At 34.4% G+C, this 15989-nt stretch overlaps 1 protein-coding gene across 1 annotated transcript; it reads left to right on the forward strand.

The window, feature by feature from the left end:
- Window positions 1-244: 244 nt before the first annotated feature.
- LOC129745991 (methanethiol oxidase-like) lies at window positions 245-2337 on the forward strand. Its single transcript, XM_055739405.1, has 4 exons — window positions 245-492; window positions 575-738; window positions 821-2046; window positions 2130-2337. Exons 1-4 carry the CDS (start codon window positions 480-482, stop codon window positions 2176-2178), a joined length of 1452 nt encoding a protein of 483 aa, XP_055595380.1. The 5' UTR covers window positions 245-479; the 3' UTR covers window positions 2179-2337.
- The last annotated feature ends 13652 nt before the right edge of the window (window positions 2338-15989 follow it).

Consider the following 15989-nt stretch of genomic DNA (forward strand, 5'->3'; position numbering starts at 1 on the left):
AACCATTCGTGCTGAAAATGGCACAGCGAGTGCTGCAAACAATTAAATTTAAACGATAAGCTTACCTACTCGTATCACATTTTGAAAGAGAACACAAACTTTACGTTGGCAGCAATACTCGCTCTACTGTTATAGGGAGGTTTGGGTAATCAAACTGCTTGTCTTTTGTAGTGACTTGTGGAGCTTCAACAAGAGTTATTAACATTAACTATTGCGATAAACAAACTGTGTTTTTCAAGAGCTTTATTCCTCAAAACTTAACCTAAGTAATTCAAATTTTTTGTTCAACAAATTAATTTGCTTGACATAATTTGTTTATTTTCTATCCACCCTACCATCTTTTCGAAACAACAAGTCACTCATTCATGCAAACGAAATCTCTGCTGACCAGTTGATTCGCTCAAGTGTCGCTCATTCCGGCAAAACCGGTCAACAACAGTCGCTTTCTTGCTGTGTCCCCTTTACCTTCTATAGAAGCCATGCAGCAATCAAGTAAGAGCGTAAACTGCTATCGGAACAATAATATTATTTGCTGTACGGTCCTCGTTGCCTACATAATTCGCTCTTGTTCCAGAATGCTATTGTGGTCCAGGCTACGCCACTCCACTGGATGCTGTACGCGATGGGCCCCGGGAGAAGTTGCTGTACGTGGTCACTGTTCAGCCGGATTTGGACGAACCCCACGGGGATTATCTGTCGACGGTCGATGTTGACCCGGAGAGCTCCACGTATTGTCAGGTGGGTGCTAATTTTGGTTGCTCTCGGAATGATAAGATTAAAGTACCTACATCTTTTATGGATGTGTTTGTGTTATGCACAGGTCATACATCGTACCTTCACGAATAGCAAGGGAAATGAGCTTCATCATAGCGGCTGGAATACTTGCTCGAGCTGCCATTTCGTGGGAGATGAAAGCAAAGCACCGAAACGAGATCGGCTGATTCTACCGTGTTTGACGTCGGATCGGATCTTCGTGGTTGACGTCGCTACAAATCCACGGGCGCCTACCGTTCACAAAGTTATCGAACCAGATGTGCTGAAGAATGCGAACGTTACTGCTCCTCATACGTCCCACTGTTTGCCAAACGGAAACATTATGATTTCGATTATGGGCGATGCCGATGGGAAAGCCAAGGGAGACTTTGTGGAGTTTGATAAGAACTTCAACTTTGTCGGAACATGGACCAAGGGAGATAAAGTGGCTATGTGTGGATATGACTTTTGGTATCAGCCCTTTTTCAATGTTATGGTCGCCTCCGAATGGGGTGCTCCTCGTCTGTTTCGTCGTGGCTATCATCCTTCGGACATCGAGGACCCTACTCAGTACGGGCGGCGTTTAAATTTTTACAAATGGAACGAACGCGAATTGTTCCAAACAATCGATCTCGGCGAAGAAGGAATGACTCCACTAGAGATAAGATTTTTGCATAATCCAAAAGAAAACCAAGGTTATGTGGGCTGCACTCTATATTCCAATGTCTATCGTTTCTACAAAGACGAAAACTCGGACAAGTATCTGACGGAAAAGGTAATTGATTGCCCGGCCAAGAAAGTATCAGTGGATGGAAAGGAACCGGAATATGTCAATGGCATGATGACCGATATTCTTATCTCTCTCGATGACCGGTTCCTTTACTTCAGCAATTGGATGCACGGAGACATTCGCCAGTACGACATAACTGACCGCCGGAATCCCAAATTAACCGGCCAAGTCTGGTTGGGTGGTTCCATCCTGAGTGATTCCAAAACAAAAGTCCTGGAAGACAAAGAACTGACAAAACAGCCGGACCCAACATTGATTAAGGGCCGACGTCTTCTGGGCGGGCCCCAGATGTTACAACTGTCACTGGACGGCAAACGTCTGTACGTGTCATCGAGTCTGTTCTCGCCCTGGGATAAACAATTCTACCCGGACATGGTCAAGGCAGGTGGGACAATTGCACTAATTGATATCGACACGGTCAATGGGGGCATGAAGATCAACGAAAGCTTTTTGGTCGATTTCGGTAACGAGCCGTACGGTCCATCCCTCCCGCACGAAATGAGGTAAGCTTAGCGATCCAAAAATCAATTAATCAGATTGATTGTTACACGAGAGAAGTATTAAATTTTCCCCTTCCCTTTGATAGATATCCCGGTGGTGATTGCACGTCCGATATCTGGATCGTGAACGAATGAGTTCAACTGTGCCGATAGGAGAGGAAGAGTTCAAACGGATGCTCGCGAAAGCAAATAAAAATCCATTTCCGGTAATTGCAAAATTACATAGCAATGCTTCTGCCAAGCGGCAGTTCGAACGATTTCCCATTGCTAGGGTGCAGTTGCGTATCATTGTACTCGAGAATTGTAACATTTGTTTTTTGTTAATAAATCTCTTTATTCAGATTAAAAAAAACTTAACCCTTCGTTTCATAAACTAACAAATTTGCAACAATTAATTAAAGGTGTTGTAAATTATGCAGAAATCCAAATAGTCAACTTTTTTCTTCACGACAATCATATTTCTAACTTCTAAATACCGTTCAATAGAAAAAAAAAGAATTTCCGAGTATACATGTACAAACTAGACCAACTTCAATCTGAAAAATATGAAATGTAAAAATAGGCTTATTTTTCAGAATTTTGACCTAGTCCAATTCGCACCGAGGAAAAAAAAATGGACTGGAAAAAATATTTTCGCATTTTCAGTAATGCAATTAACGTAATTGAATACAATTTGAAGATTTTTTTTTAATTTTTGTCTGAAAAAATGGCCTTTTATTAATTGTTACAAATTTGCAACATCATGCAACGGTAGTACCTTTAGTAACGTATATGGACTACAAAGTGTGTTTTCGAAAGTTTCATCGTTTAAACAGTGTATATGTTTCCCAATGAAAGTATTATTATTTTAATGTTATATTATCATGTTATCGAGACATTTAAAAACAAAATGCAGATGCATTAGCCTCTAACTGAACAAAATGGCTACCAACTGTAGAAATATGGGAAAAAACAGTAAAAACCCTTTTGACTAGATCATCAACCATTAGTATCATAAAGTAAAAAAAATGGCATTAATTACGAAACCTCGTTAGAAATCCTGCATGAAAATTGAAAAATTGTATTTCCAAAGGGTCACATATGTATGTATGTTGTATGTTGGTTATCCACCATGGGTGCACGGATTCACCGCAGTTTCTGCCTAAGTATGTTTTCAAAAGTATTCTCTGATTATTAATTTCGATAATATATTTCCTAAGGGTCTTATTTGGTACAAATTTGTGACTTTTGAGTAGTTGAAGTATTTGTAGTAATAGTTTGAATCTTCAATTTTTGAAATACAAAAAGCGCTGTGTTTCTATGATTCAAAATATTATATTGTGATCCACGGGAAAGATTTTCTGGGTTCGAAATAAATATTTTCGCATTTTTAGTAAATTAATTATTAACAAACTTTTTCCATACCAGTACATTGAATTTTTAAAAGCAAATGCATTACATGTTCTCAACATTATACAATGTAGTACCCTAGTTTGTAACATGAGTTCCATAATGTGCTTCAATTACTTTTTATCATTTAAACAGTACTTATGTTTTCAGAACGAATGTGATAAGGAAACGGTGCATTATGGTGAAATAGCAGTTTCATTTTTGTCCTACTTATAATTCCGTTAACTCTTCTGAATGTGTACCATCGGAAAATCGTTTTCGATATTGAACCCCAAACGTTCCCCTTCCCTCTTCCAAATTAGAATCAAAGCTAACAGTTGAGTCACCGCAACTATAACGGCTCCTTCCTCTACTAACATGGATTAAATCGTGATCCACTCGGTAAAATGAAAAGTAAAATGCCTTAATAAATAAACCTATGATTAAAAAAAATCAACAAAAGTTATATGAGTGCATTTTGAAGGTATTTTATTCATCGGTTTTCTTTATTAAGGAATATTGAACATATTGTTTTTTGTTTTTTTTTTTATTATTGGTGTTTCAATAAACAATGTAAATTGTTTCTTCAACAATTTGTATTCCCTGATTTTCAAGTAACTTGGTTCTTTGCAAATAAGTATACCATATACAATAATCACTTTTTCTGTTATAGAAGGTTTTATAATTCATTGTTGTCAGCCGAGAATGAACTTTTTTTAGATTGTGCGGTGAATCCATGCACCCATGGTGGATAACCGGCATACATAGGTTCTACCCCCATCTAAATGGTGTCCAAACACTAGGTTTACGAAGTTTTTGAGCTAAAACTATGGTTAGTGCAAGATAAACTAAGAGTAAACATTTATATCTAGCTGTCTTGTGTGAGGAACAAAAAGGTATAACCATTTCATGTTGTTGAAAATTTGCAACAATTAATATTTTGGCTAAATATTCGAAATGTGTTCCAAATTTTTGAAAAAAAACGTTCAGACCTGGCCGTGTGGATACGTGTTGTAGAAAACATTATATGCGTAAGGTTAAAGTTCATCGTTCTATTTGGCAACTATTTTGTTGACATCTAGCAAAATCTGGATATTCCTCTAATTCGATATAAAAATAAAGCAATTTCAAATAGCTAAAGTCTGTTTTGATATATTTTGTCCCAGATTTCACCAGAATCCAATCTCTTTTGTGATAAACGTCCTAGAAGCGACAAATCATCTGATGTCCTTTAAGCTAATGGTGACATTTTGGAAATCAAAGAGACCTCTACAAGATCTTATCCATCCATTTGAAAAAATCGACCTAAAACTTAAGGGACATTTAAATGGCAGAAATAGAAGATTTCTATCACAAAAAGCAGTACAAATACAAGTATTTCTATTGAAAACTCAACAGAATATTCGACCAAATATTCGACCGAATATTCGGCCGAATATTCGGCCGAATATTCGTTTGGCCGAATACTTGAAAAGGTCAATATTCGGTATTCGGCCTTTCGCCGAATACCACTATTCGGTACATCTCTAATGATGATATTAGATTCATTGTGTAGATAATTTGTTCTGATTTTTGAATATTTCAAAATTATGCAGATATGTTTAAGCATTTTATCTGTAGTTGGTTTCGAATGAAAATGTCCCGAAAAACAATATTATTTTGAAATTGTTTATAACTTCAGATGACTTTGCTCTATTTAAGTTTTTCTTTTATCTTTAGAATTGTCATGAATAAATCTATCCGATGATGTATAAATATGATGTCTAACTTCAAAAAATGACATCCAATTTTGGCTTTGCTACGCTATATCTCATTTCTCAATGAACCGATATCTAAGGTTCAAATTTTATTTTTTTCTCTTTAATTTGGTTATCATTTTCATAGAACATACTTGGTCTCTCAAAAATCTCAGTTCTTCAGTATATTTAATTGAAGATTAAGATGATCTGAATGTACGTTTCGGGTCATATAGACCCGACCAGCTATTCCTCACACTATGGAAGGTTAGAAAATCGTTTTTTTTCTGTTTCTAAGCACTCTAGATCCGACATTTCAATGTTAATTCAGCTGAATTGAAATCTTAGTTCTTATTCTGAATTCCCAATTTGGAATGGGAACTCGGAACTTGAGATAGGAATAAGAATTCTGAACTCAGATTCAACATATGAAATGTGGAACTTAATTCTGAGTCTTAATTCTATAACTTAACCATGATTTCTAATTTTTAATCTGAATCTGAATTTTGAATATGACTGCTTTAAACTGATTTTTTAATGTAGTTGGCCTACCGTTTGACCTTAAAAGTCCTACTTTTTTGTCTGTGTCGCGAAAGTTACCTACACGAGAAATAATATAAAGGTAAAATTCAACGAGAAGCAGAGGTGTATTTTGTAGTATCTATGTAGTCAGGTATTTCTATACTGTTTATCTTATATCAACTAAAGATCATTATGAGTTTAACCACGGATCTTGAAGGTTCAAGATGCTGCAAATTGGCCGTGGTTAAACTCAAAATGATCTTTAGTTGACATAAGATAAACAGCATAGAAATACCTGACTACTTAGATACTACATTCCGTCCCTTTTTCCATTCTTCGATTTTCAATTATTTCGGTGTACTTCATCTGACCTATCATTTTGATGAGCCGAGACCAACTCCAATATACTTGGTGTGGTTCCACTGCAAAGCTGTAGCCTGTTTTTTTATGGGATTGGATGCATTTAACTCAAATATTGCCTGATCCTACGCTAATCGCGATTTACTGGAGTCTCCAGCTCTTTTGCGAAGCAATCATAATCCCAGCCCACCGCTTACCACCTCCAGTAGAAACCAATGTATGTCTTCTTGATGATACGAGGCCTGACCTCTGTTTTTTAACAACTTAAGTTTCGTCGAGTCCGAACCGAGAGTCAATCATTTTGGACTCGTGTTTATTACAACACACGTCCAGAACTTTACGCTACGATTCAGCTGATTTCCGTAGAAGACGTTATTTTACCTCGATTCAAATGGTGTCAGAAGGCACTCTAATGCCACGCACGTCATAAATTGGTTTATACTGGAGGTGGTCAGCGGTACTCTCGGATTATGCTTTTGCTTCACAAAAGAGCTGGAAAATCCAGTAAATCGCGATTGGTGTTGGAGCGGGAATATTTGAGTTAAATGCATTCCACCCCATAAAAGAATAGGCTACAACTCTGCAGTGGAATCACTCCAAGTATATTGGAGTTGGCATCGACTCATCAAAGTGATAGGTCAAATGAAGTACATCGAAATAATTGAAATTGAAGAATGGAAAAAGGGAGGGAATGTAGTACCACGGATTAGAATATGAGATAGAAACGAAGAATGATTTTATTTGCTCCTGTTGAATGAATAGCCTCGTTTGAAGTAAAGGAACTTACTGTTTAATATTCATTGTATTGATCACCATAAAACGAAACTGTAGGCCAAAATCCATGACAGATGAATTTTTTTCACTCTACGGGATCATTCTTCACTTAAACAAATGGATTCAATTTTTTTTCTAATTTTCGGTAACATGTTCTCTAAAATCAGACAACTATTACAACGGTGGCCCATAGTCACCCTCTCTAAGGGGTGAGAATGGGCAAATTGTCTTTGTGTTGTAACTTTTTCAAAAAATTATGTTTTTCAACCAAATTAAGTGCAGTTGTATTCTAATAAAGAACAAATCTGCTTTCTTATATTTTCTAAATAAGCACAATTGCAATAGCTTTTGAAGAAATAACTCATACAACACTATGTTTGGCCCATAGTCACCCCGCACGACGGAACTTTTGAATATGCAATTAGCACCCAAACAGTCCGAAACACGCATAACAGCAAGTTGCGTTATAGACTTGTACAAAAATCGAAAGCGCATGAATCGGAAATAACGTTTTATCAATAAGGAAACCTACTTTTTCTCATAGTAAAATTTATAAGCCCTTTCTTTTTCTTTGAATAAAGCATGGATCTTCTTAAATCTGGACGCACTGTTTATTATACCATAGCGCTCCTAGTTGTCGGATCTGGAATGTTTTGATAGTACTTCGTTCGGAAATGTTTCCTCTATCAGGGCTGAAAATTTCATTACGATTCGTTTTGTTCCAAAAAAGGATACTCGATACCTGGGGATACTTGATTCCTTAGATATATCTCGAAACTGGATTGTCCTACAAAGATCAAATGTTCAAGAAAAATGTGCCAAATGGAACAAACAACAACGCTTAAAGCTCGAAAATTTTTGAGAAAATAATTGTTTGAGTAATTGAACTTTGTAAGAAAAATTTCACGAAATGTGACTTCAAGATCTTTTTTCATCATTTTAAAATGTTCCTTACATGGAAAAATTATAATCAAAATATTTGTTCGAATATATCAATCATTCGAGCGTAATATAAATTTCGTAATACCATATTCTCAAAACAATAGAAAACTCTCAACTTTTTCAGAAAATTTTTTCTTAACTGTTGATTATGGGTTCAATTGATCCCTAGAGTTAAAAATGGTATATTCTTCTTCTGAATTGTTCGTGATCATTGCTGATTACGAGAATACTAATATTTATCCAATAAATAATATTTTTCCAACAATTGTGTGAAGAAAGGGCTAATAAAATTAATTTTTCTCTTAAAAAATAGCGCCTTTAAGTATGCAATGTCATTAACGTTGAGACAAAGTTATAGAATTTTCTTCTTCCGTCAGTTATAAATTGTGAAATGAGAACAAACATGACCAAAATAGTCAATTGACATTCTATTTTGGGGTTTTGTTTAATTTTTTTCCAAGGATTAGGGCTTCCTGAATAAATGATCAAGTCTCCTTCAAAAGAGGATCAAGTCTCCCTTAACTTAAAAAATATCGCAAATTTTTTACTCCCTCTAAAACGCTTCTAGTTCATCTATGGGTTCAAATATCGTTCTTTTTTTTTTTGGAGCAAAGAAACTTGAAGTTACACGCTATCAGAAAATGTTAAAGGGTGCGAGTTGCTAAATTTTTCCAAAAAGATGTTATGAAAATAAGAAAAAGGGGTCAAGTATCCCCACTCTCCCCTAAAGATGGTCAAATCGACCGTGTGCAGCGTTCTCAAACGTTTCCGTGAGATGCACACTATCGATCGGCAGGTTCATACCAAGCGTTATAGTGGACCTAAAGATCGGAAACTGCATTTGAAGGTGTTGAGAACGATCTAGGTAAACCTAGGGCATTGGGACTAAGACATCGCAAAGAAATTCTATGCCGACCGGTGCACCGTCAGAAGGATTCGTCTGCGCGAAGGAATACGATCTTATCCTTTAATCAAACAAAATTTAGCCTTTGGCTTTTTACTTTAACATAACAAAAGCCGTAAACAATCAATTTTGGTTTTTGCTAAATGATTGGAAAGATGTTGTACCGTATTTGTTTTCTTCCCTCGTTCCGTGTTACACTTAACCCGATAAAAATAAACACAAATCATCGCCAGTGTATTGCTACCTCACTCACTCACTCGCTCTCTCGCAACACTGACAAAATTTTCGATGCACTACCGCCCGATGGCAGTGCGACACCAAGTCATAACCACAACAAACACAATGACAACACTTAATGGTGCATCAGTGCAAGCCCAGGGCAACACTCGGGATTAACAAATACGGTTTAAGATTCCGTAATTATTGTATTAGCCATTTTTTCCAAAAAGGGGATCAAGTATCCCCATTCTTCCCTACATATTTCAGCGCATTTTTGGCACAGTGATTTGCTAATGGATTTTTGCAATCTCTTCTATGTACGTGGTTAATTATTTTAATCTTCGTTAAAGGCTGCAAAACGTTTCTTAGACTTAAAAAAATAATCCAAACAACTTTTCCTTTTTGATTCAAGCGTTTTAAATTTTTTGATAAAACTCCTTAATTTTACAGAACGGTGAACAAAAAAAAGGAATTGCTCAATTTTTTCCCATAAGTAAAATATTAAACATTGTATTAATATAAATTTTAACCTAGTACATTATAAACTGATCCCTTGAATCTCATAAACTCGAGCTGATATAATCAGTTTAATTTTGATGGCTTGTTCTATCAATATTTTACATGAGAAATTCCCTCCAAATAATATAAAATCTATGTTTTTTTTATAGGGTAACGGACTTATTTTGGACCGGGTACATATTTTGGACCACCTTGCAGCTTTTTTCCCATATTTTGCTCAAAAATTATGTTAATCATGAAAATTTTGAACAAATATAGTTAAAGCCACTTCTTATGATGCTAATCATTTCTAATATTTCATTCAAATGAGCTGATAAGGGAAAGAAAATTGAAAATAAAGATTTGATTTTTCACAGTTGGACCGAATCAAGGTCATTTCAGGAAGACGTGCGTTTATTGGAGTCAACTTTCAAGAGGTTTTCTGCATAGCTGTGATGTATTTAACAACTATAAACATGTTCACAGCTATAATAAAACACTTGCAATCTAGTTTGCAAGCTCGAAGAACTAAAAAACTTGTTTTAATAGCAATTAGACCTATGTCGAAAATAGGTCCTACTTAATTACTTAGGGACTTATTTTGGACCACTCACCATCACCTGGGTATTGAACTTGCTGTTGAATGTTCATGAACGTGATAAGACGTTGTACGACGATATGAAAGAATTATACACACTTTTTCAATCAATTATTATAAATAAAATTTGGATTTTTGGCATTATTTTATTTAATCAACTCGCCAAAACCCTAACTCGTCTTTAGACGGGACTTCAATCGGCATAAAACCAATCCAATCATTGTTTTAACTTACTTTTTGTTCACTTTGCTTTAAACCACGTTAATCTATCAATCCACATTTATGGCAACTGTTTGATAAGCAGTTGTCAAAAGCTACAGATAGCTTCAAGAAACTTAAAACATGAAAAAACAGGCGTTGCGACAACAATTTGGCAATTATGCAAACGAGTTTAATTTTTGTAACAGTTGAGATATCTCAATTAATATCAAAACAATTGTAACAAAACATATATTCAACCATGCTTCTAAATGTTTCAGAACTTGGGAAAAAAAATTCTTAAATGTGTAAAAATTACAAGCAAAAAAGCAGTAAAAATCTAGTTTTTTTAGCCCCTGTGCTTATGCAATTTAAAACAATCGTTGAAAAATTTACTTAAACGGTTTTTATTTCCTAGAAGTTGTTTTAAAGATAAAACAGAATTTTTGTGAATTTTGTTTTTCAGCGAATAAACTCCGGCTTTTTTATGGTTAAAAAAATCGCATAATTCTCACATATTTCTATCATTTTGAATCTATGTTTTCTACAGAACTGAAGCCAAACCAAATCCACTAAGGTTTTGGAAGTCAAAATGCATCAACTGATGTCGCGAAGTTGACGATGTCAGGCTTTCTTAAATTATCATTGAGTCGCCTGAAGGAGATTCGCGTCCTGAAAATTGATCCTAAAGATAAGCCAACTAGCCAGTATTTAACACTGCAGAACAAATTTCGTGTGCAGTGTGCAGTTTTTGCTCTATTGTTATCGAACAAACAAAACTTGAATACAAGAATAAGAAAAGACAAGATTAATTGAATTATTCGCATAATTCCGCATCAATCGCTGTCGTAAATATAGCAAAATTAAAAAAAAACTACTTATTTAGTTTAAAGGTGGTCCAAAATAGGTCCAGAGGGTAGTCCAAAATTTATACCTGGTGGTCCAAAATACCGAACACAGTAGGGGAGAATGAGGATACTTGATCCCTGGGGATACTTGATTCCTTAGCTATATCTCGAAACTGGAATGTCTTACAAAGATCAAATGTTCTAGAAAAATGTGCCAAAATCAGCAAAATAACAATGCTTGTAGTTTAAAAATTTTTAACATAATAATTATTTGAGTAATTGAACTTTGTTTGAAAAATTTCACAAAATGTAACTTGAAGATCTTTTTTCATCACTTTAAAATGTTCCTTACTTGGTAAAATTATGAAAAAATATTTGTTCCAATGTATCAATCGTTCGAGTGTAAAATGAACTTCATAATGCCATATTTTCAAAGTAATGGAAAACTCTCAACTTTTTTCAGAAAAAGTTTTCTAAAATGTTGATTATGGGTACAATTGATCCCCTAGAGTTGGGTACAATTGATCCCCCCTTCCAAACGGCATATTCTTCTTCTGAATTGATCGTTATGATTGCTGATAACGAAATTACTAATATTTATCCAAAAACTAATATTTATCAAACAATTGTCTGAAGAAAAGATCAAAAATAATTAATTTTCTCTTAATTATAAAAAATAGCGCCTTTAAGTATGCAATGTAATTAGCGTTGAGACAAAGTTATAGAATTTTCTTCTAATGTCTGCTATAAATTGTGAAATGAGAACAAACATGACCAAAATAGTCAATTGACATTCTATCTTTGGGTTTTGTTTGATTTTTATACAAGGATTAGGGCTTCCTGAATAAAAGATCAAGTCTCCTTCAATAGGGGATCAAGTCTCCCCTAACTTCAGAAAAATCGCATTTTTTTTACTCCCACGAAAATGGTTGTAGTTCATCAACGGCTTCAAGTATCGTTCTAATTTTTGGAGCATATAAACTTGAAGTTACAAGCTGTCAGAAAATGACGGCGAGTTGCTAATTTTTTCCAAAAAGATATGGTGAAAATAAGAAAAGGGGATCAAGTATCCTCACTCTCCCCTAATGATCGAGAAAACGCGTTTTTAGGCTTAAATCTTGTCACATTGCAACACACGACTATCTGTTTCGATAGAGAATGCCTTGATCTTCGTAATGAACAGATAAAACAGTCAAAAATTGTAACATGTACTTTTTTATTTCAGGAAATAGCATAGTCACTTCCCAAAGCGGTCCAAAATAGGTCCGTTACGCTATGCCTCTGATCAATCGTTTTAATTTTCATCCTTCTTTAAATAAGAAAATGTCCTTAATTTTTATAGTTTATCTCACTATCTAGCTTAGATATATTTCAAGAAATGTTAAATCCAGGGTAAAAAAATAGTCAAGTTATAAAAATTATTCCTAGAATCCAAGTTAAAGCTGAAAGCTAATATTTTTTTGGGTTGGAAATAATAGTAAATTTTCTCCTGTTTATAATATTAACTACGATCATAGGAGATTGTAGACCTGGCTATGAGTATCTCTCGATTAACCCTTGCAAGGCCAGAATAAAATGGGGAAGCAATTGTCCCTGGACTCCTCGACGTTCAAATTATCCTTAACGATAACTCGATTATTGCCGACTCCACCCTAGAAACCGAAAGCCGACCGTCAATTAGAATCGATCCGACGAAAGCTGGGTTCTATCACGAGAATTTCTTCTGACTAAAGATAAACTTTGATATAGACAAAAGAAATATTACAGTTTCAATTTCCTGCAGTCGGTTGTGGCAGTACAAAGGCAAAGGCAGGAAAAACTTACTCTACAGAGAACGACCATTCACCGGGCTTCCATAATACTGCCACTTGCGCCATTTATGGAGTGCTGCTAAGGCCATCTCATCGACAGCTGGCCGACATTCACACCCCTTCATCAATTTTTACTGCAGAAACAAGAGCAAGGATTAACCTTTTCGTGTCCTCAATCTAATTGAGAAGCTCATGGTATAAAATATGTTTCCCTAAGCTATGCCATATAAAATAAAATATCATAAGATAAATCAATGTATCCCAATCCTGACAGATTTCGAGCACATTCCCGCCAGCAGCCTTTAGAAGGTTATTAGAAGAAAAGTGTAGCCGATGCGAGTTTTATCCATCATCGAACTGCTGCTTCCGAGATTTGCCGTTCAGATTACGCCTGGTCAAGGGAAATGGTTACACTAAATCATAAACCGGGTGAAACTTTTCAGCTGGGAGAGCGCAGAACTTCTTTGTGCTGTCGAGGCAGATCCGAAATCTACTGTTTTCCACGCAATCTCGGGAGGGAAAATGTACATCTAGAATCACTAGAACAAAGTTTTAGTAAATTGAAAATTCCCACTTGCAAACTTCGTGCTTCGTTCATAAATTTATGATCACTGGTTGTGGGAAAAGTACGAAATGCATTCAAAGTTTTTCACTGAGAAGCTCCAGTTATGAATTTTCATTGTTGGGACTTTGCAACCGCATTTCCAATTGCCAAGTTTTTCTCTCTGCTGGATAGGTAATTAGATTTATTTCAGCTCCATCCAGTGATGATTGAAAGCTTTCTCGAAATAGCCGTATTAGAAATGGAGCAACGTTTTAGATAACATTTTACAAAATATTGCATACTTGAAGGCGATTTAAAAATTGATTGCAAGAGTCGTTCGAGTAAGAAGGTACACATTATCATGTGGAAGGTACATGTCAGGTAGGGAAAGAGAATCACATATTTAAAACAGATAGTTTATAAAAATTTTATAAAATATAAAGACTTTCACCTACCAACATTCCAGATTTATAATGTAACACATGTTTTAACTGGAAACTTTATTGACTATCCTTTCTTTTGAATTTTTTGTCTTTCTAATTCCCACTTATTAAAAATACATTTTTTGAGAAAGAAACTATGAATTTGTTCAAGTTCTTTAACTTGACAATGGAGAATTTGTCTAAAGAGAAATTTTCTCAATAAACAGTTTTTATCATTTTTTTTAAATACCATGCCCATAAAGTTTCCATTTTTTGCACATTTATACAGTTTCTATATCAAGACATGTAGAACAAATCTCAACAGTACCTACCAAGTACATACCTTCTAATTTGAAGAAGGAGAAGGAAGGATTATGAAAAATAGAAGAAAATCGAAATAAATAACATAAACCAGTAAGAAAATAGAAGCTAAGAAATAGATTTCACCCAATACGTAAGAAGGTACTCAAAAATTTCATCTCTGAGATGTTTCAAAAGCTTGCAGGCAGCAATGAATGTCACTGAAAGTGCTCAGGAGGTGATGAGGATAAATTTTAAAATTTAATTATTTGAAAAAAAACGATCGTTTTCATTCTAACTTTAAATCATATTTAAACCGAAAACAAGATTCCTTATCAAATCAGATATTTTTTAATTCTCTGAAAAAAACATCATATAGCCAAGAAATTTACGATTTAACAGATTATATGAAAAAAAACTTAGATTACAGACTGCATTATTTTGAGATGCTTCAGAATATTCAACTAATGTCAAATTCTGTATGTTCATTATTTATTCAGTAAGAATAATCCTAAAAAGATATGAAATTGGATGATAATATTAAAAATCTTTCAATTTTTACATACCACTCTTTCAATTTTGATTTTTTTTAAATTATAATAAAATATTTCCAAAATCATAACATTGAGGTCTTAACTTATTCACTTGAATTTAATATAACCATTTCAATTAAAAGGGTGTTTTTTTATTGCAGTGACCCATCTGGGAAAAATTTCAACAAAATTTGCAGCTTTGTGAATATTTTTCCTGTCATTTCCACATGCTTGAACTGGATAGTTTTGTTACAAAAGTCTTAAAGCAGTAAAATTTCATTCGTGAAAAATATGCGAACTACTAATCTGTATAAGTTTTTTTTTTATAAAAATGTGTACCCCTTAAGGGGGGGTAGGGTCTAACGGGTATAAAAAAACACTATTTTCACGATTTTTTTCTAGAGCTATCGTTCAAACAAATGTATTCAAATTTTTTGCATTATACAAAGCATTGTTAAAAAAACATTTAGTAATTTTTTCGTAGAAAAATATTGAAAAATGAGCCGGTGACGGAGCACTTTCGAGGATGCCTTTTAGAAAACAGGATTTGCGGTGGACACTGTATCTCAGCACAGAATCATCTGAAATCAAAAAATCATAGCAAAATATTTGTAATAGATGTTTTTCTGGACCCCAACGTTTTTATTTAACTTAAAAAAATTTTTATGAAATTTTTGTGGCTGTTTAAAGTAAAAACTACGATTTTTCACGAAAAAATCCGCCATTTTTCACCTGTATAATCTCCCCAAAGTAAAAAAAACAAAAATGGAAAACGTTGGGGTCTGGTATTTTATATGTAGAAAATATGTTCCAAATTTGAAAAGAATCGGATAAGTAGTTTTCAAATGACGATGTCCACGGACTTTAAAAATGTGCTTTCGAGAAAAACGTGTTTGAAATTTCTGCTCTTGCTTTCTTGCAGTATTAGATAGGAGGAGATAAAGGCCTATAACTTCTACAGTTTTGCTTCAATTGACTTGAAAATTTGACACAACATTCTTGAAATGTTTTACAATAAGAAAATAAAAATATAAAAAAATCGATTTTTTTAAAGTGTTAGACGCTACCCCCCCCCCCCCCCCTACTTTTCCAAACTTCAAATGCAGAATGTAAAATTTACTTGTTATCTACCCAAATAACTGTAAAAATCCATTCCGATAATAACGTTTTTTAAAAGCGACTTTTTGTTAAATTGATAATTTAACTACGATGTCGAGTAGATGTGCATAGTTTTCAGTTGCAATTTTAATGTAAGAAATAATCACATTCAAAATAACAAATTATAAAAGATAACGGTGGTATCAAATGAAGAAAACAGAGTTTTTTTTTAAAAAAAAACCTAAAATGAAGACAAAATTAAAGTGTTTTG

Source organism: Uranotaenia lowii, chromosome 2, assembly GCF_029784155.1.
Source record: "Uranotaenia lowii strain MFRU-FL chromosome 2, ASM2978415v1, whole genome shotgun sequence".
Classification (NCBI taxonomy): domain Eukaryota; kingdom Metazoa; phylum Arthropoda; class Insecta; order Diptera; family Culicidae; genus Uranotaenia; species Uranotaenia lowii.